This window comes from Aplidium turbinatum, chromosome 13 (assembly GCF_918807975.1).
Source record: "Aplidium turbinatum chromosome 13, kaAplTurb1.1, whole genome shotgun sequence".
NCBI lineage: Eukaryota > Metazoa > Chordata > Ascidiacea > Aplousobranchia > Polyclinidae > Aplidium > Aplidium turbinatum.
The window spans coordinates 10,768,546-10,790,871 of record NC_137484.1 but is presented as its reverse complement, the minus strand read 5'-3'; the positions used below and the strand labels follow the sequence as shown (position 1 = coordinate 10,790,871).

The window sequence follows — 22,326 nt, the reverse complement described above, 5'->3', positions numbered from 1 at the left end:
AAATGAGCTGTGTCGCACAATATACAAGTATGACAATTCACTTGTTAGGACTATAGATAATTTCTTGTTCTTTTTCTTGTAATTTACTGTAGAACTGCCTTCAAAAATTTGCTTTTTGCATCGTAAAAATCGTGGCATATCTGAAGGCAAATAAATAAAAAAGTAATTAAACATTTGAACATTGTAACGCTATCACATTAAAGAAGCGAGATAATTGCTTGTCATGTTCTCAATGATTTATGGATGTTATACAATCGGACGCTTTTTAACTCCCTATAAGGCACGGTCTGAATGGCTGTGGCATGATTACTGTCCGTGCGATATAGCACGTATTGACGTACTTGCTGAACTTCCAACAAACACATTTCGCAACAAGCGACGTACAGTTCTCTTGATTCTACCAACCATGTCAACAGCTTGTAGTAGGCTACCATCCGTTTTTGGGCGTCCGATTGCAGCAAGAATTGACAGCGAAACATCTGTGTCTATCGCTGTCAATTCTTGCTACAATCTGCTGCCGAGAAACATAGTCCAGTTGATTGGGATTTGGCAGTTTCAATGGCTAGCGTGGAAGCCATAGCTTGGTGCTGGCTGTCATGAAGAACACTCCTTTCTATATAAGTTTGTGTTCCGTTGTTACAATATTCAAGAACGATGAAAGATCTCTGTAGACATTTTAAGATTTTGTTTAAACCACTGTAAATTAAAATGGTGTTAGGCCAATTTTTTTGGACGTTCTAAATGTTGAAGAGGAAAAGTAAAACCGTGATGTCCGCTGCGGGATTTTGCACACGAGAGGCAGAAGACAAAACAAAAATATTGTTTGCTCTGCTGCGTTATCACCAGTGAGCAAAAAATCAATCAAGCTTGTCCTTGTAAGTTAGATATGATTGAAAAAATTACAATTAAAAAACTAAATAACTTTTTCCAAGCCAAAGTAAGATTTATTCAAGTTTGGAAGGTATAAATCTGAAGAAGCCAAAGAGCGTTTTCTCCAGAGAAAGAAAATTACTCTTGTCTTTGTTGGAATTTCTAGAACTCAAGTTGAAACATGTAATAAATTAAGAAAAAAAAAACATTTTGAAGCCACTTTTAGACTTTGCAATCCTTGCCTTCTAAAGGCTTATATGCGCATAATTATTGTCTTGATTGATTGTTGAAATATTGCTGATTGAAACTTGAGATGTCAAACTTGTAGAATAGATATTTGCAAGTGTTATGAAAAAGTTTTTCTGTCCTTACAGCAGATCATCTCACAATCTGCTCAATATGTGAGAAAATTTTACCAAATTTTGTTTCGAGACCGAAACCATTAATCGTGTGTTATCATATTAGCAAGGTGTTTGTGTTTATTCGAATCGTCGAATCTTTGTCAATTCCTCTCTAAAAATCTCTTTGAACTTTATGTTATGGCATTACTCTTAGGTGCAAAATCGCAATACGATTAGGTGTAAAATTTAGGAAAACAAGATTAAGAACCTGCTATTACCATTTTACTTCAGGCTTCTTATTTGTATAGATTTGCGTAGAGCCTATAGATTTTTCATGGATTAGATAAAATATTTTTTCATTTGCGAGACGGTAGCCTACGTTTCATAACACACCAGCTTTGTTATCTTGCAAACATCATAACTTTTCGTAAAGATAACGTCTGTTGTTTTCTGTGTTTGTCATATGGTCCTGAGTCACACTCATGGTTCTGATGTCACCTTCACTTAAATGTAGATTGAAGATCTTCCCGATAAACGGTAAAACGGTATTCTGTGCCAGCCAACATTATGTTTAATGAGAGGAAGATAGTTAGAGTTAGGATGAATATTTCACAAGATCTCTTCAACTTGTTTATTTTGACTCGTTTTACCTATTATGTGCTTTTTGTTATAAAGAGTCTTCTTTTTCTTGTTTTCTTTTCTGTTTAAATTTTGTAATCACTCAATCATTTCCTTACTTTCTATATATTTAGTTATAACAAAATTACAATCGCGAAAAATGATGATTATTGTGGAAGTAATTTCAAGCCCTTGACAAAAGCTTATAAGCTATGATGAATGATGATAGTCTAGTTTTTGTAGAACGATCGAAGTTTACGAGTTGGCCAAAGGCAGAGCTATCCAAGGGTTATGGGTTCAATTCTCCATCTGGTTCCGCTTGTTGCACCCTTGAGTAGAACACCCATACGTATATACTGTAGTAGCCGAAATTGCTTGCCTTGTTCTTACAGCTGTTGCACTTCATTGATTATTATAAAATAAAAACCCTTTGTAACAGGTGAAAGCTGAAATGAAATGAGTTGATTGCGTTAGAGTGTAAGACATAGAACAAACCATGTCAAAAGTTCAACTTTCAACATCTTCTGAATTGATTCTTACTAATACTTAAAAATGCAGTCGCAGATTCATCCTACTTACCTGATAGGGAATATTTTTGTGATTTTATAAGTATTTAGCATATAAAAGTTAGTAAGTCGATTTTAACATATTTTTTATTTGCTCAAAAAAAAAGATATGTAAACACTTTTCTCGTTCATGTATGTTTTTTACGTATTGATTTTTTTCGCCTGAATAATAAATATGTTAAAACCACTGACGTCACTAAGTTAATGTATATGTCATAAGCATTTACTTCGAACGCGTGACTCAGGTCGTTTGTATGATGTTTAGAAACGGTTCAGTGAATTTTGTAAATCGATAAAAAATGTAAGAGCAGTATAACTTTTTATGTTTTTCTACTTAGATGTTTTAAAGATTGCCTCAGAGTCAATGACTAAGCAATCCGAATACAATAGCAACCAATTTGGTTTAAGAAAGAAATGCATGTGATTAAAAACTGCAATTTTATGCCTCAGCTCGGTAAGAGGTGTTTGCATAACTTGAATTCAACTTGCTATCCTACATATGACCGGCAAGAAAAATAAACAGAGGTTCAAAGACCATAAATATTTCTAAGAACTTTGGTGTTGGCGACAATAGATATTGAATCGAGGGTACCCGGTCAATTGGTCGAAAGACAATTGGTCGACAGTCATTTGGTCGACAGACATTTGGTCGACAGGACGTTTGGTCGACAGACATTTGGTCGACAAGACATTTGGTCGACAGGACATTTGGTCGACAGGACGTTTGGTCGACAGACATTTGGTCGACAGACATTTGGTCGACAGGACGTTTGGTCGACAGACAATTGGTCGACAGACATTTGGTCGACAAGATATTTCGTCGACAGGACATTCGGTCGACAGAACGATTCATTTTAGGGTTAGGGTTAACTACCTTATTCATTTTAGGGTTAGGTTAGGGTTAACTAACCCTAACCTAACCCTAACCTAACCCTAACCTAACCCTAACCTAACCCTAATCCTAACCCTAACCCTAGCCCTAACTCTAACCTAACCTAACCCTAACCCTACCCTAACCCTAACTGTAACCCAAATGTCCTGTCGACCAAATGTCTTGTCGACCAAATGTCTGTCGACCAAATGTCTGTCGACCAAATGTCTTGTCGACCAAATGTCTTGTCGACCAAATGTCTTGTCGACCAAATGTCCTGTCGACCAAATGTCTGTCGACCAATTGTCTGTCGACCAAACGTCCTGTCGACCAAATGTCTGTCGACCAAATGACTGTCGACCAAATGTCTTTCGACCAATCGACCGGCCACCGAATCGAGATAGTCTTCTTAGTATATTTTTGTCAAGGAATTGTCCTTATTTAGCTCTTTAAGAAGTTTTCCTCAAAATAAAATCCGTCTAACACAAAGATTAAAATCCGATTGTGAACTTATGCCTTTCAGAAATCAAGTCTTTTGAGTTTTTGTTTAAATTAAGCAGCTTAAAATCAACAATAATTGTAAAAAATTTGTCATGTTTTCCACAGAAGTTTACAATTTACTTTCCCATATCGTGTTCGGTAATGCAGTTGGTTGAATGTTGATGCATTTTTCATTTTACGAAACTGTCCCACTTTGTTTACATTTTTGTACCTAAAAAGCAATAAATTTCATCAGGATTCTGACAATGGTAAAATTTTGACTCTATTCAATGTCGTTGTGTGTCAAAACTTACTTAGAAATAAAGAACTCTGTATAGATTGTGTTTTAATGGGTGTTTTTTCAAATGCTGTTTTCTTCGAAAGTCATTTTTTGATGTTTTCAACCACTCCATTTACAACTACTCATTTTTTTCAGGTCAGAATGGCATGAAATTTTGCAGGCATTAGCAATATACACCGGAGAAATGATATATGAGAGATATTTTTCTATTTCTGTGTAACTTTACTTAAAATTAAAAAACAATTGCAAATCTACCAAGTTTTTCTAGTACACAAGTTCAAAATTTATTTGTTTTTAAATTTACACCTGTAAAAGAAAATCTCTCATTATATGAGTAAGGGATGGCGACAATGCTAGCAAAAATTTAGGATTGATATAAGTTCTCCCAAGACTTATTAAATTTTTTACCGGTGGTAAAAAAATGGAAAAGCTCTTGCATTTCTTTGACACTTTTTTTTACAGAAACATTTTTCATCTATTTAAGTGCCATATTTTGTTTGCAATTTTTATGCTTTTTCCAAAGATGTATAATATGTTGAGATTTCTACAAGTTAAACACATTTTTTGATCAATTTATTAAGAGCGGTGCTGAAATTGATATTCCATCATGAGTGTCCCTTTCAGGGTAAAAAACGGTCAGAAAAAAATAGCTATAACATGACACTCGGTAACCTACTTTGGTACACCTGCATAGATCATCGCTGATTATTATACAATCTTACTCATTCACACATTGAAGATTGAACAAAAGATCAATCAAACAAAGCTCATATTGTAAACGAACGGAGAGGACTAAAACTTAAAGTTTATGTGAAGGATCAAAAGACCATAAGTCAACTTGCCTGTGTAGATCAAGTTTTGAAAAGTAAGTTTGTATAATTCTAAACATGTATGAAAGCTTCAAAATTTAGGTCCTGGTTTTGTCAATCGTTTGCTTAAACAAAACTCTATACGAAAACTCTGGTCTGAGTAACAACTCTGAAAATAACAAACACGATCCACCAGTTGACATTGCAAAGAAATGTTTAAAAGGAATTCTGTTCGAGCAAAGCAGTTTACTGATAGATTAGAATTTGATTACAATGTCAAATGATTCGACATTTCCAATTAATCTTGCAACTATCAAATAACATTTTGTTGCAAGTTGTAGGAAAACTTTTCAACTCGTAAACTTACATCATTTTGATGTTACTCCGATAAAAGGATAAAGAACATCGAACTGTCTTACTTTGCTAAACTTCATGCCACGTAAAATCTACCAATACATAATTAAAGATTTGACGAGTTTCTTCTGCGTTTTTGAATTTTTTCTCAAATTAAAATATTACAGTAAATAACGTTTAAAAGATGTAAATTAAATTATTTGGTTAGGTTTCCTTGCATGCTCAGCAACACTTTCAACCCACTGTAGTTTAAATACCAGAACGAACGGTGTAGGTTGATAAGGATCTAACAAAAACTCGTATGAGCTGTTTTACCCGGAAGGTATGTTTGTAATTTCTTTGTATAATCAAAAGAATTTTTCAAAAAACTTCTTGGAAAATATCCTTTGACATAGAAAACGATTTTGAGTCGCAGATTTGTTTTTGCATGATAACCCGAAAGATTTCAAAATATAAAACGAGTATTTTTTTTACCTTCCACAGCACAGTTTTGTTTTTGCTAGCTACACTATTTCAGTAACAAAATTTATAATAGACTACACAGCAAGTGGATACTGTTGTTGATTGTGCGAACCATATTTTGTTTGTTTCAAGAAATCGTGAACATTCCTGGGAGGAAAATGTCAACACTGAAATGTGATTGAATACCATTACAAACACTGTTTATTACTAGGCCACGAAATGAAAACTGAGACAGAATTTGACGTTTGTTGTACTTTTCCATACACAAAAATTTATAATCAATTTTTCCCCTTACAATTTGGGTAGAGAGGTAACATTTTAAACCATAAACAGATATAACTTAGCAGCAACACTACATTTAACATTATAAAAACAAAATAAAAACAATAAACGAACCTTTTCGGCTAGTCATACAGCCCTTTTCAAACCTATAAGAAAAATATTTTAAGAGGATTCGAAAGAATCGTACAGTCACAGCAAAAAATACGGTCAAATCTAAACATTTGAGAAACTGCTTAAACTTGCTCACAAAGTGATAACTGAAAAGTTACACTGCACAACGGGTCGAGTATTTCATAAGTAAAATTAATTGTTCAGAGAAGGACAAGCAGATTACACAAGATGGATAGAAGCACAACACGACATGGTGGTGGTAAAATACGAGAAGCACAATACATAACAATTCAATTAAAAACATTTAAAAAATAGAAGGTTCCTCTAGCAAATAATTGCATGTTAAGTCCTGGTTGAAAGATTTGATGATCAATGTTTCGTGAATCTTCGTGTCGAACTCGGACAAACACTTACGAACAATTTAAAGTACTTCAATGAGGGTTTATTATTTGAATACGATTGGCAGTTTTCTAATATGATCTTTAATTGCACTGTTTTTGTTAAAATTAGTTAAATTCAAATGCTGTCCCATTCTCGTCGCCAAATGTCACGTGGTCATACCAATGTATGTCGAACTCGCATCATGCGAGCAAGTGAACTTATACAGGACGTTTGAACATAAGCGGAAAGGAGTTTTAAACTTCAACTAAAAATAGCTTTAAATGTTTTATAGACAGGAAAATTCTTGACGTTAAATTTCAAGGCAATAAATCTGAACTAACTTGTGGCAAAACGTTTGGATTCCTTACCAATAAACGGGATTGAGAGAAAGTTCCTGAAACCAGGCTCCTCAACTGGAGACGTAGTGGAAACCGAATTCAAAAACCCTCTAAAAACCTTATTGAAAAACCAAGTGCTAACCGTTCGCTCATTGCTTTTTTTTTGTAATGTTAAATGTACTGCTGTTGCTGAGTTAGGCCTATGCCTGTTTTCTTATCTTGTCACAAAATTTCAAACACAAAAAACTTCAGTGCACCAAAGAAAATCTTGTCTTTTTTTATAATAAGAAGCTTTCAATGCAATTAATCAAGAGATGTAAAAGCTTTTGTTGCAACTGTAAACTCGACCCTACAGAAAACACGCTTTATATATCGGGGACCTAATCCGTGCAAACATTCCACTGAATAACAGAGAAATCATTGTGATATTCTGAGGTAGTTGGCAAGCGGGCTAATTTTAAACTTTTATAAAAACCCTTTACGATTGACCCTGTTCCTGATCTGATGAGCTCAGAACTCGTCATGACTCATCACGCCCAAACAACCCTGTGTTTTGAACTAATTTGCTTCAAGCGGTTGCACGATGAAGATGTCCTGGATAAGCTTGGTCTATTGTTTTCAACAATTGAGATTCTTTCAAAAGCATCATAGTTGAGACTACAGCAACATGATCAAGTGAAGCGATGGCATTTAAACAACGTTCCTGTGCTTGTTGGGTTAGGCTTTGTTTAAGGGCAGTAATTATGCTTTGGTTGTGTCACTTACATCCTAATGCAAATCCCATGAGCTGAAATTAAAAGCCTGTACGCTGTGGTTAATAACTTTGAAAATGTAAATGTGTGTGAAACAGCAGTGTAACCACTACAGTTCCTTTTACAATTGTTTAATTATTTTTCTGCAATACAACATGTATTAGAATGCCGAATGCTGAGAACCGTATCAATTTGTGACGTAATGGTATACCGCTAAACCACTAGCCTTAGCAAGCACTGAATTATGCAATTCAACATCAACTTTTTGAGAAAATTAGGCGTAAGATTTTCATGTAACATTTTCTTGAAATACTTCCATCGCCTTGGCTCTTAATGGCTCTTACAATATTAAGTTTGTGTTTATGTAATCATATTTACAAATTCTTGAGTCTCAAACGTCAAGAGCACGTTATACTTTGATTATTCACTGTTATAGTCAATTGTGATTCAAATCTTTGATGAGTAAACTCACAGTGCTAGACCGGCTGTTTCTCTCAACGCTTTGTATTGAAAACAGGTCAATGTATTTCTCAAATTAAAATCTATATCAAGTACCCGCGATGACTGACTGTGTGGGAAGCGCGGTAGAATTGATAGCCCTGGTTTATGTTTATTTATTTTTTATCATGATTCACTTTTTCTTTAAAAGGTGGTGTTTAAACTTGATTATTCGAACGGGTGTTTTTGCAAAAACAATGTTTTGAAGAAATGGCTTCACTACAGTTTTTGAAATTTAATTTTAAACTCAACCATGATTCACCGAACCAAACACTGACAGTAACTCGTTTAGATAAACTTTCAATACCTGCCTTTATGTACACACAAGCAAAATTAGAAATTAAACTTGAAAAAACAAAACAATTGCTGTATATGAAAGGTTTGGCAGCAAGATACTTAGCTTAATCGATTCTCGAAGCAACCGCTTTCTTACAACTTTCTACGTGCTTCCTTAGATACACTGCTACGCCTAAATCTCATCAGTCTGCGCTTGTTGAACATATAGCATTAGCAATAATGGAACTTGTTAAATAGTCATTGTATTAAGAACAAAAATAGCGAAAAATAAAATAAATTTATAACATTGAAATAAATTTTTTAATCATGGATAATCCTGACCATGAACAATCTCAAAAGAAATTAAAACATTTCTATTGATCGCTACAAAGCTGAAACAAACAAAAGAAAGACTCAAAAGTAACAAAACATAACAAACATACAATGTACGGTACTAAAATGTCAGCAATCTTAAGTTCGTATATCTTTTTATTGAACTTCAATTTAAAGTCATTCGACAATAAACCAAGTAACAGAACGAAAATATTTAAGTTGAGTTTGGTCATAAATAAGTAAGCTGTCACATATGAGATAGAGAAAAGAAAATAACACGTAATAATAATCTCTTTAACGGCTGAACTAACTTGTGGTTAGTAATTCTGTATGTTACACCCAACACTGCAAACTGCAAAACAAAAGCCTAGTTGTTTTTAGTAATACCAACATTGCATGCTTTTTCGATCTATGGCTGTTTCAGTAATATGTAATAAATACGAAAATTCGGTAACTCTGTGCAAACTGTAATAGAACTTTTATCTGTTTATACCATATAAATCAAACTTAGTAGGAAACGTACCAAATAAAGTGCTTTCACGGACGGTTCGTTACCTAGTAATTACAGCAGGGTGCACCAAATGACGTAGTAATAACTATTTTTATTAACTGGTACTTTCCCCGCTTTAATATCTAAGTGCAGACTAAAAACCATTATTTTCTACACACGTCACAGTAAAAATATCAAAACCGTAATCTTAGCACGTTTTTGTCGACATTATTATAATTGTGACTTTCTCGTGCTCGAAAGAAAGAAATCGGAATTGATTTGTCATTGGAATGAATTGGACAAGACCCCAACAGCAAACCGAAAACAAGAACAGAAACTTGTGCTACTCTTTTACTGCTTCTTGTTTTGTTGCATTGAGACGGAAGATAGCTCAGAAAACAAAGAAGTGCATGCACCTACGGCGTAAAACCGACTAGACCAGTCTTACAAGTGTTTACAGTACCAGTTTAAGCGCGCAGGACTAAACATGTTTGCGTCACAGCGCGATACACGACGATAAATAGCCTTTTCTTTGTTTAGGCTGCAGCATCTGACCCAGAATAGTTTCGTATTGACACACCCAGTTGTAAATGTTTGTCTTTGGTTTAGCTCATTTGTGTAACGTTTTGTTGGGTTTCTGCAGGCATCTGCAAAAGAAAACAAGACATTAAAAAAACTAATAAACAAAGTTATTTCTTATTGGTAATAAAAGGTTTCTGCAGACTCTTAACCTCAGTTTCTATTTGTAATCAAGAGTACTGATGAAGCCGCCTTTACGGCAGCGAAAGCTCTACCAATAAATTTTTGTAGTTACCAAACCTGGTTGATTTTTTATTGATTATTTCTTATTGCTATGATTACAGTCTTGAGACAGTCATCTGTGTTTATGACGCTAAACCACCATTCAGTGAATAGGTTTTCACTTACCGCAGTTCCCTGGAAGTATTGCAATATCATCGACAGCAATATCTCCCCGGTAATCTTTACCAATCGCTCCTTCCAATCGGAATGAAACATGCTGTGAAATAAACGAGAGGTTATGTACATATTGCTAAGAATCGCAATTAAGTTACATTCATCCGTTCTGTTGAAATTCCTAACACTTTAAGACAAGTTTTCTTTAAGACTTACCATGGCGTTATTGCGAGGTCTATAGTCGACTCTTTGATTTTTCCAAACGTTTCTTTGATTACCAGCTTTGACGCTTAAAGTAGAAAGTAAGTGTCTTCCGTTGGTTAGCTTTTGAACAGCCCGAACCGATAAACGACCAACAAAAGCCTGTACAAATAAATACACTTATAAAATACACGCAATACACATCATCTACGGTAGAATGAGTAGTTTTTTTCTTTTTTTGTCTTTTGACAACTTCCTGTTAGATCATTAAAATGATTCAACTTTTTAGTTTTTCACAATGTTGTTCATCTTACTTACCCCATACATGTGGTAATAAAAGTCCACGCAATAATCCGTTGGTGGCATAGGGTAGGTTTGTAGCAATGCAATGTCATTGAGCTTTTGTGGCGCAGAAGCTTCAATGTACATGTAGTTACCTGGAAAAACAAAAACATGATTTAAATTTATTTTAAGCGATTTCTTGCTCACCTAACATCACATCTGTTTGTTTGGCTCGTTTTCGAATAAATATCTTGATATTATTTAAGCAGATTAACTAAACTGAAAAAGATCGTTAACTGACATAATTTTGTCTGCGTTTATTTTTGTCTGAAAATTATTCATTTCTTTGGGAAAACTTATTGAATTTAATGAATGTAGACTATATGTGAAGCAGTTGCAGCATAGAGATTGTTTTGCAACGTACCGGTCTTTGTGGTATGGTCTCCTGATGGTCCCGTTCCAGAACTTTTTGTGGGACCGGACTGTCGGGCCCAGTCAAACTGGTCTTGAGATCGAGCTAATTGTCTCCAGCCACACATTCGGCCATTGGCGATATTGTTAGGATATGTGTAATCACCAAGATCTTGAGAAGAATCGCCAGGAATGTTTGCAGGAGTAGGATTTGGATTTCGGTTTCTTCTGTTGCTTTCAAAAGTGCACACTGTTGAGACAAGGCAGAATGTGAATAAAAAGCACATTCTCTTAAAAGAAGCAACACAGGTTCAATGTCTGAGACTTTATCTGGTAAAGTCAAAAAGCGCTGTACTGTCACAAACAAGTGTTCATACTTACAAGGCATGCCAGACCAGAGAGCTGGTCCTGATGTCCGGGAAGGTGCAGGCCTGACAGTGGTTGCTGGAGGAGTGGTAGTTGTTACTTTAACTGGTTTTGTTCTGATGGGTCTCGGTCGTGTGGTTGGTTTTTGTGTTGTAGTCGTTACTGGTGGTGGCGGTCGTCGTGTTCGTGGGGTTACTGGAGGAGGAGATGTCGTTCCGCTTAACACACCAGATGGGCTGCATTGACTTCCAGCGTCTATTGAAAATAAACAAACAAAATTACTTTATGTTAACACGATATGTAAGCAGATCACATAGTACTTAACAAGAAAACTGAATTACAAGTTTTACCAAAATCAATTTTCAAATAAGTGGATATTTACCGCAAGGTCCATCAGCAATGCATAGGTCATCAATAGCTATGTCTCCTTGGAATGTCTGGCCTCTTACACCAGCTATCTTAAACTGTATGTATCCGCCATAAAAATCAGCATCTTGGTTGACCACAAATCTGGCCATTTTCCAACCTTGTCCCTGGTTTTGACGTTCTTGGAAAACCATGGGGCTTTTTGGTGATAGACTTCCGTCAGTTTTTCTAACTCTGCAAATGAAGTAAAGTTTTTGAATAAATAACACAGAAATAAGATTGTAGTCTTTATTGCAAGCATTAACAGAATTAACACACATAAAACATATTGTAAAATTATTAACCTGTCTGATGGGTTCATATCGGCAAACACTCGCAATGTACCAATTCCGCTTCCCCACATGTGGTACCAGAAAGTCACGCATCGTTGTGGAGATTCAAGAGCCAGCTTTGGAGTTGTCAGTTCTGCAACATCTCCTCGCTTTCTTGGACTGCTGGATTCCAAGAACAAGTAATAACCTAAACAAATCAAACATTTTTTGATGTTGTGATTCAAAAGAAAACTTAATCGAAGTTTAGGTTGGTCTTTTAAGCAGTAGGCTACTACAACAACATAACTAACAGAAACATTTAGACTACTGTGTTAAATGAGCACTATTTAAATCATCATACCTTTGCCACTTAAGCCGGTTGTATGATCATGAGTTGGACCAGTTCCTCCACTCGGTGTGTTATCTTTACCGCGTATCCAGTCAAAATCGTCACTCTGTTCCTGAGTAATGCCACAAAGAGTACCATCCTCAAAGTCACAAGCAAATGCTTCGGGAAAATCAGATGTTGGCAAATGAATAGTTGTTGGACGAATTGTTTTGGTTGTTGGTGCTGAAGTGCTTGAGGTCGTGGTTATTTTCTTTTGTGTAGTAGTTGCACGTGTAGTAGTGGTCCTACGAGTTGTTGGGCGTCGAGTTGTTCTCGGGCGCCTAGTTGTTCTGGGCCTTTTAGTAGTAGTAGTTGGTCTTGTGGTTCTTGGCTTTCGAGTAGTTTTAGGTCTTCGTGTAGTGGTAGTTGGTCTTGTAGTTCTAGGCTTTCTAGTAGTGGTGGGAGGTTTTGTAGTTTTAGGTTTTCGAGTAGTGGTAGGGGGTCTTGTAGTCCTAGGTTTTCGAGTAGTGGTAGGGGGTCTTGTAGTCCTAGGCTTTCGAGTAGTAGTTGTAGTAGTAGTTGTTGAGCTTTGTGTAGTAGTCCTTGGAGTAGTGTTTGGAGGCGTAACAACAGACGAGCAGCCACCTTGTGTAATTTCGACATCATCAATGGCAATATCGCTGGTGAAACTAGAACCAATCATGCCTTGAAATATGAACATCACTGATCGAGAGCTTCTGTCCGATTCAAATTCAAAGGATTGACTCTGCCATTGATCTCCTTGATCTCCAAACTCTCTCCATCTTCTGACAGGAGCAGCAGGACTTGAATCACTGGGTTCTTCTAACGAGAATACCTAATTAAATAAAAAAAACATTAGTGCTTGTACAAAGATTTAGAGTTTAGAACATATGCAAGTAAACAGTTTATCAATTACATGGATCAGTAGACATAGTTAACCAATAACCAATCACCTTGACCGATAACTACATGATTTACAGAGTTGTCTTACCTTCAATTCGCCTGTTGCAGTCCCGTACAAATGAGAAGCAAAACGAACGCAATAACGTCCTGGTGAAAGCTTAGGAGTAACCAATTCAGCAATATCATTGACCCGGCGAGGTGATGAAGATTCAACGTACATATAAATTCCTTCTTCAGTTTTCTGAAAAGTATAAAAAATAGTTTAATATAAAGTAATAAAAAATTCATCGACCTACAGTAATTGCAGATTTTCACCACTTTTTGAAGTACAAGTATATAGGCTACTGTAGAAAAAAAGAAATATTTTTAAGTCATTACAACTTTTACCTTGGTATTATCTGCAGATGGGCCTGTACCCGAACTTCCAGTGACGCCACTGTTTGGTAGCCAATCAAAATCGTCACTATCAGATTGCAGAAAACCACAAAGATCACGTTGTATTTCGAAATCGCACGAAAAATGGTCTTCCAGCGAAGTACTGACCGGTGGTGTCACTGCTTGTTCTGTGTATAAAAAAAGAAAATGTCGTTTAAACATCATAATCAAACCAAAATCTCACAAAAACATTAAAAGAACATTATGCTTACCACATGCTGAGTCAGTTATCACGACGTCATCAATCGCAATATCGCCGGCATAGCCTTTTCCAGTTGTAGCTTCGATTATGATTTGCGGATTAATAGATGATTGGGCAGCTTGAACAGGGTTACCTTCATACGAACATAAAAAAAATGTTTTTTAGCAATTCTTGTTTAGGTGTGGTGCATTACAATATGAAATTTTTAACAAACCGCATTCATTCTATAATACGTTGAGCACATTTATTAGGTGTGAAAAGACTATTGTAAGCCAACGCAAGTTTTTATTCACAAAAACTGTAGCCACATGTCTACTTACCCATTATTAGGAAATCATCAGCTGTTTGCTGTCCACCCTGGCAAATTAACATACGGTACATGTTTAGATAGTTGTTAGATACTAATACAATTGCAATACAGTTTATTTAATTTATATAAATGAAAATTCTTGCAGAAATCTTTTTCAAAACGCCAATTTTAATTATTTAAGCAGCTCAAAAAAGCTTTTGAAGCAACTATCTAATACTGGTTGGCGATGTATGAAACCAAAAGCATATGATAATGCACAAGTAAATTGATTTTATATGCAAGAATGATGTAATTAAATGTTTCTGATAATAACTGAAGAATATGACGATGTTATTACCTCTTCTTCTTCTGTTTCTTCCTCATCTTCAATTGGAGGTCTTGATGGTGTCGGCTGAAAATGATAAAAATACAAATTTTAATCCAAGCTCTATACTTATTGCACGAATGCAAGTGAACATGAAATAGAATAAACAACGCACAATGTAGGTTTGGGTATATACCTGTGGAACCGCGTCTTGTCTAGTTCGGATAGATTTTCGCACATTTCCAGAGTTGACTTCCACTGTCAGTGGGAGCCATCTTGTACCACTGTCTCCCAGTTTCTCGGCAAGTATGACAGAAACTCCATTGACAACTTGAGTGATCTGTAAGTCAAAATATTTCTTGCGTGAGATACTGTACATGTTTGAGGACGAACTTCAAAAGACAAAACTTGAATTTTTTTAATTTTTAGCATTTCTCTAACCATATAACCTTAAAGGTGAAATTCAACGTAGCCACTTACCGTCAGTTTTCCAGTTTGCTTTCCATACATGTTGTACCACATTCGAAGGCAATGTTTAGTGGGGGTTAGTGGAGGTGATAGCAAGAGAGCATTGTGGCCTTCCCGTCGAGGGGAAGAGGCTTCAATGAACATGTAATGACCTGGAACAGAAACAAGAATATGCGATAAGCTTTAGAGAAATTTGATGTTCTAGAGTAGACAACAATTTGGCTCATCATTACATCGCATAGCTTGATGCTATAGTGCTTTAATCAGTACGCTTTAATCAGTAATTTTTTTTTTTAAATAAAAAAAATAGATAGCTTTAATCAGTAAAAAAATTATAAACTATAACTAACAAGATAGTTTGCATACCATTTCCAGTAGTGTGATCCCCAGATGGTCCAGTGGATGCACTGGGTGTTTCGCCTGTGTGACGGATCCAATCAAAGTTGTCATCAGTGGATTGTTGAAATCCGCATAGATCGTTGTCAAATGTGCAGTTTAACCCTAACGAAAATAAAAAACGTCTTAGCACAACATGTTAAGCGTACGACTTTTCGCAAAATTTATGAAAGTTTTTGATGAAGTACTTACTTGGAATCGGAGCAACAACTGGAGGAGCTGTCGAAGTTGTTTGGGTAGTTGTGATCTTGGGAGTAGTAGTTCGTCGAACAGGACGTCTAGTTCCTGGTCTTGCTGTTGTTGATGTTGGTCTACGTGGTTTACGGGTAGTAGCAGGCCTTTTTTGGGCATTACAAGTTCCAGGCGTGATGAGAAGGTCATCCAAAGCACAGTCCGATTGGTAGTAGAAAATATATGTTTCCCAATAAAATTGTACATGCTGCAACAAATAATGGCCTTTCTTAGTCTTTTACTTCGGTTTGTTAACACATTTCGTGAGGGATAAATCTCCACCCAACTTACCTCGACATTTGGTTTAGGAGCGTAAGAAAGTTCTTTTGTTTTCCAACTTCTTCCTTGATTTCCAAACTTTTCCCACAGTAAAACTTCATGGCCGTATTTACTTCCACGTCTCTTCTCGTATGCATATAATCGCAAACCACCCATGTAAAATCCACGCATGTGATAACTGAAGGAGACACAGAATCTATACTTGCGAACGAACCATGGAGATTTGATGATGGCATTATCTCCAGCCACTGCTGGTAAGGAAGATTCAACAAATATGTAGTGTCCTGTTAAAATACAAGAGATGATTTTAAGAATTATACTTTATGATAAACGAGGTAGCCTAAGTACTCCAATAGTGTAAGTCCGAAATAAACACAATGTTGCATAGGCTACGTACTGAGTAATGAAATTGATATATTATTAACTCTAATACCTCTGCCAGTGGTGTGATCAGCAACGGGTCCTGTATCACGGCTAGGAGTGGCACCTTGTATGCGAATCCAATCAGTAGAGTCCAAATCATCTTGTTCCATGTTGCACATGTCAGTATCAAAATCGCATGAAAATCTCTTGGCAGTTTGCTTTATTGGAGGCAGCTGGGGAGTCACCAAGCGAGGAGCGGGAGATCCCTTTGTGGTTGCTAAAAAAAATGTTTTTTAGATTTTATTTCTGATTTAAAATGAGCAAAAGAACTTCCGAAAAAATCAAGATAAAACGTACACTGTGTCTTCTTAGATTAGTCAGATTGATGCACGACGCAAAAAGGATCCAATAATGGACACATCATATATTTTGAAATAAACACTGCATTTGATAACATGCAAATAAAGGACACTTACCTTCTGCAAAAACGGCACGAAACCCTTTGTTTGTGCCTTTGGCTGAATCAGATGAAAATATGACGAATAATCTGCTTCCAGTGGAAGTTATTTCAATGTCTCTTCTGTGTTTTCCGCATATAGTTTTCAAAACAGGTGCTGCCGCGTTTTTTCCATCATGAATGTAAATCGCATCATCTTGGCAGACATTTGAGTCTGTAAAAACAACACATTGTCGTAAACAGGTTTCTCCTATTTTATGCAAACCTCAAGCTGTTTTAGATCGCTTATTTACCACAACTTTTTACCTTTAAGATCAATATCCTTAAATGTAACTTTCACATATTTTCCGCGTTTGACAGTTATACTCCAAGTACAATGAGCTTCTTTCGGATAAGGTTTTGGAAACGAAGGACTTTCAAAGGAGCCTCTTCTTTGTCGGACAAAATCCCGACCACATCTCTTGAAACTGCCATCACCTTAACAACAGAACGACATAAATCAATCATACTGTTGAAGATGGTTGAAAAAATGAAGCAAGATATTTTGCTTTAAAAAAACGTAGTGATACTTTGCAAAGACCTTGTCACGTAACTGACAGGAAGTCGCAAAATTATTTTGGGTTCAAACACCGACAAGAAAGCTGCAACAATACACTTTTTCTACTGCACTAATGGCATTGACCTTAAAGGGGATGAGTCATAAAAACACCAATGTTTAAAAATATCTTGAATTGGTAATGTCAGATTACCTTACTTAAAAAATGAAAAAGCGAAGTAAAATCATGTTTCAGTATGGGCAAAAAAATATTTTATAATGTATATCGTTGACCTTTCGATGGCGAATTTATATAAGATGTCAAGCAGATTTAAAATAAAATGTAGAACTTATCAATTGAAAAACGTTTGATTTAGTTGACTTACCACATTCATAAAGATATTTAAGTTCTTCAATATCGTAAGGGCTCAAACGTCTTCGTTGTCCTATGTATGGTTCCGGTTTGCGCCGGGGTGTAACCTGAGGATAATAAAGGTCATCACAAATTCCATGTGGGGGTTGGTAATTTAGCAAACAAGATAGCGATCTCCTGCTTCAAATTTTGGTTTAAGTAAAGTGGAGTAGGAATATTAGACTTGCAAGTTTGCAGATCAATCTAAATTATGTCTTGTCCTAAGGCCATAGAAAACATTTTTCAAAGTGCAAAGCTTCTTACCAAGATTGATGGAAGGTAAGGCTTTTTTGCAAAGGAGTTTTTGCTGTAATGCATTATGCTGTTGTAGTCATAAACGACAAGATTGTTTGTGTGATCCAGCTTGTCGAAATTGGAATTAGTTCCATCTGAATGAAAATAATCATTTAGTTTACTTTTTTCTGTTCATTTTGTACAACAGACAGAAAATTGTACTTCAAAAATAGCAACAATATTTTTTCAACAAACCTACCTCCAGCAATATTGTCTTGAAGAATTTCCACGTATTGGTCTCTGTCGCTTCTCGAATGTTCGTGTTGGAATCCCACGGCATGCATAAGCTCGTGCATAGCGATTCCTTTTGAAACGCACCCTGGGATTCCAAGGGAAACAGTTTGTGCAGAAAATCCGGTTTTTCCAACATAAGCCCAGCATCTGTGGATGATACACATCGTGTCAGACATTACTTTTAATGTTGTACAACTCAAGATCTTCATGAGCTAATAAGTTTAAAAAACATGCAGCCGATTGCTTATTTATTTTCTTCAAACAATTATGATCAATGTGGCATTAAATTAAAATTGACATTTATTATAAACATACCCCTTGGCATCATTGATGAAAAGATAAGAAATTTCTGTTCGTCTTGGGACAAATCGGATGCAAGTGTATTTTGCATAGGCAGCCATCGCATTTCTGATAGTTCGCCTGTGTGTTCCATCTAAGTAAATGGAAACAGCATTAACATCACATCCGAGCATTATTGTTGATATTTAAACAAGCTTATTAGACTAAGTTACAGTAGCCTACTTACTGTATTTGCTGGAAATTTTGTAAGGAATACGGACGAGCCCTCTGTGGATTCCCGAGGTGGTTTTTGGCCATTTCGAGCCCCCTGCATTTCTTAAATGCTGCAACAACAAAATAATATTAATAATTATCTGTACTGGAGAAGTAATTAAACTTTTTAGAATAAAATTATGCTAATAACAGGATCAACCTAACATGGGCATGAAGCGACTTGAGAATTGCTTATTCTAAATATCATCGTTCGTATAATGAACAGGGAAACATTTTGGTGCCAACTTGCGGCTTTTTGCCTTATAAGCGTTTGGCGTTTGCCCAGAACACAACTCACATGACAAAATCACTATTGAAAAGAGTAAAAACGCAGTTGCTACATTTATAGTAATCCATCACTGTTAGTGATATATTAAAAACAAGTCACACAGCAAATTTTACTCACGAGAGGCTTTATGTCTCCTTCCACCATTCCATCAGGGTGTACATCTGCAAAACACAAACAAATCGTTTATGTTTGGTGCATGAACTTGAAGCCGACAAAAATGCAAAGAAATTAAATTCTTACTTTCGTTTATGCCAAGAATTGTTTGAAAAGTCTCTTTGTGATTTTCGTAAAATTCTCGGCGAGATATTTCTTCAGGATCATTAGAATCGACCTCATCTGATGTATTTTCAGCTTTTTCTACGGAATCGATATGTACTCCAACACTTGTGTCCACAAAAATATCATCGGTCTCATTTCCTGCTTCTGAAGCAATAGTTCTGTAAAAAATGTGAAGTTAATACCATGGTCATAACAATATAGGCATGAACCTGCCTTGAAATTTATTGTAGTAAGGTCGTGTCTTTAATCTTGTATAGCAAAACTTGAGACAATACTTATATACAGTACTCAAACATACTGTACAGCGCAGAAATTAATCAAATACTATTAGTCCTACAAAACACGTGATCACATAAAAACGTATAGGCAGGGAATGCAAAACTACACAAGATCGCTTTTTGAAAGTTTAAGAAAACACAGCATCTGTTTAAATCTTTAATAAGAACGTAAACTTTAGTAACTCACGTTTCTGAGACTGGTAATTGGGGTGTTGTCACTTGTATACCCGTTTCCGTTTCCTTTTCAGAGTTATTATGGTCAGGAGATTTCTTTACTACTACGATAGGTTTACGTGCAATTGCGTTGAAGATGTCACGAGTGTTATACCTCCCTCTGGAACCTGGTTTTATAATGTTGGCTTCCAGATCCCTTTCAAGATCCAATTCATTTCTTATTTTTAGTGGATCATTGTGGATCAACGATAACACTGTAAAAAAGTTTTTGATAATTGGAAGACATAATTTTTGATGATTGACAAGGTTAGTCCCTATACATTGATTTAAACTTTGAAATAGCAGACACAAAGTTGCTGGGTATTCAAAATTTTTCAACTTGGTTTTTGGAGTATTGGTATCAATCCTTTATTGCCAATTATCTTAAAAGGTTGCTGTACCAGACTGATTTAACAATTTTGGTTATTTTCCGGACAGATTTTTGTGCCACTAACTAATTTGCCAATCATTTAGTCTCAATTAGTTACAGTCCTTCCAATCGTGCAAAATATTTTTCTTTAAAAGTTCACTCTTTATGTAAAAGTCCCGCAAGAGTGGTAGCGCTACCAAAAATGGATGTTTGGCAATTGACAAACGCCGTACTGAAGCAATAATTCAATGAAGATAATTAAAATCAAACGTAGCCTCTTCACGAGCTTTTTCCATAACATTACATGCTAGACGTGTTATGCAATTCTCTATTTAACTTTTTCTTTTTGAATACCGTTGTATTCGAAAAACAACCTTTGCTAAATCGAGTAAAGGATTTAATTTTTTAGAGACTTCAAATGTAGCAACGCCATTTTTTTCTAACTTTACTTCATCAGCTTTGTGAACGCTGAATCAACTCCAATTTTTTTTTACAAACAATATTCTGTCAGGACATGTGATTACGATAGATAAACGATGAACGATGGAGTTAAGGGCTAAGCTCTCACAAACGTGTACGTGCTCACACTAACGAAAACTTTTTACGTGGACAAAACTATCTTATCAATTAATTGCTGCTGCTTGCAAAAAGCGGCAGATTTTGTGATTAAAATCAGTGTTTTTACGCACTTGCTTGACACATGCGTCACAAGTTTTCACAAAGTTAGACCGTGCTTTGGGTTTGCAGACGAAAATCGCTCAACAAATTCTATAGCAGCTTTATACGTTTCACGTTTTTACATGATAATCTGCAACGGAACTATAATCTCTCAACAGTCATTCAAAGAATCAGCTAATGCTTTCCTCCTTTTAGTTTGCTGTTTAAACTGATATGGACATGATGAAGTCTAATAGTAGCTTATCATTTTTTTGTAACTGTTTTCGAGAAAAAATGAACTTCCTTTTTAAAAAAGTTAAGCTTGTCAAACCAGTCTCTTGAAAACGTGGAGGGGTGCGTCCTAATCTTATTTGCTTACACTTTTCGTTTTTAATGAATAATCGCTTAAAAGAATGCTCTTCCTGATATAAACATGTCGGCAGTGGGTGCAAATCTAGTTCAACAACAAGCACAAAGATTGCTAGCTGTTTTCACCAATGGAAAATTAAAGGAAGAAGCTAATCCAAACTCAGTTTCAACCACTTCTTGTTGACAGATGAGTTTATAAGGTTTACTGAAAATAGGATCAAAACATGAGTGTACATTACAATTAGCCAAAAATGAGTAGGCTAATCATTCACAAAAGCAAAAACAACCTAAGAAGACCTTTTGTTATTGAAACTGCCAATACATTGCCTACATGAAAACACAAAATATGCCAAAGTAATCTACAAGAAGATAAATAACTAAACAATCTACAACAATATAAATTTGCTTACCTGTAGGGATCAAAATAGTAAAAAGTGCAAAAGCAAGAACATGTCGTTTTAGAAGCATTTTTGCTTCTATTAAATATATAGATGAATAAATAAATTCCTTTCTTTTAGAGCAAATATAAAATCTTTATCACTGGCGAACGGGGTAAGAAATGTTTTTAAACTTTTAATAATCAGCCTATATTAATATCCAAGTTCGCCTGTAAAAACAGAACGTTTGTTTTACACTGATCTCGAATGCTCAAAACATTATCTGCATTTTGTTTGAATGCAAAAAGTTTTCAAAATCTTATCACAGCAAGATTTCATTTATTTTCTTGATGCAGATAACTTTTAAAACAGATGTCTTCTGGTTGATATTCCTTTATTTCACTCTGGGCCTTTTCTAAAGCAAGTAAGCGTTTTGTTTGATCTCAATGGGACCGTTTCCTTTTTATACTCCATATATATGAAGCGAACAAAAAAAGATGAAACCAAAAAAAAAAAGGAAAAAAGGAAAAAGAAAAAAGGATTCTCAGCCCTGCCTGGAGCTAAAACGTAGTTTTTAGTATTGCTCTGAGAAGCGTTTTTCTTTGCAAAAACACTCAAAACTTTTATCTCGTTGTTTGCTTTTGAATTCTTTGTACATCGGCTGTTTACTCTAGATAGACTACCCGGTGATATAAACACGTTTTAAATTTTCAGTGGCGTTTGGGAGATTGGTGCCGGGCAAACTCGAGCTACATGATGGTAACAATTACTGTATTAATTAAAGT

At 35.6% G+C, this 22,326-nt stretch overlaps 1 protein-coding gene across 1 annotated transcript; it reads right to left on the bottom strand.

The window, feature by feature from the left end:
• Window positions 1-8,553: 8,553 nt before the first annotated feature.
• On the bottom strand, window positions 8,554-21,765 carry LOC145782128 (MAM and LDL-receptor class A domain-containing protein 1-like). Its single transcript, XM_082593880.1, has 31 exons — window positions 21,575-21,765; window positions 19,743-19,983; window positions 19,239-19,435; window positions 19,116-19,159; window positions 18,684-18,780; window positions 18,473-18,590; window positions 18,123-18,304; window positions 17,894-18,018; window positions 17,604-17,697; window positions 16,989-17,159; window positions 16,702-16,896; window positions 16,296-16,502; window positions 15,875-16,146; window positions 15,545-15,791; window positions 15,323-15,457; window positions 14,969-15,108; window positions 14,685-14,828; window positions 14,522-14,575; window positions 14,195-14,231; window positions 13,885-14,007; window positions 13,625-13,800; window positions 13,326-13,478; window positions 12,347-13,169; window positions 12,019-12,193; window positions 11,691-11,908; window positions 11,324-11,563; window positions 10,956-11,192; window positions 10,568-10,686; window positions 10,265-10,411; window positions 10,061-10,151; window positions 8,554-9,780 (listed from the first exon to the last, which is right to left on the bottom strand). The coding sequence occupies exons 1-31, from the start codon at window positions 21,630-21,632 to the stop codon at window positions 9,578-9,580; spliced, it is 5,463 nt and encodes a 1,820-aa protein (XP_082450006.1). The 5' UTR covers window positions 21,633-21,765; the 3' UTR covers window positions 8,554-9,577.
• Window positions 21,766-22,326: the final 561 nt, after the last annotated feature.

Excerpts from the sequence above, each read along its gene's own strand:
- LOC145782128 (XM_082593880.1), bottom strand. The coding sequence starts at position 21,632 with ATGCTTCTAAAACGACATGTTCTTGCTTTTGCACTTTTTACTATTTTG. Across the intron at positions 18,305-18,472 it reads TTCATCAATGATGCCAAGGG|ATGCTGGGCTTATGTTGGAA; the intron begins GTATGTTTATAA and ends TATCATCCACAG. Across the intron at positions 14,576-14,684 it reads GACAAGACGCGGTTCCACAG|CCGACACCATCAAGACCTCC; the intron begins GTATATACCCAA and ends TATCATTTTCAG.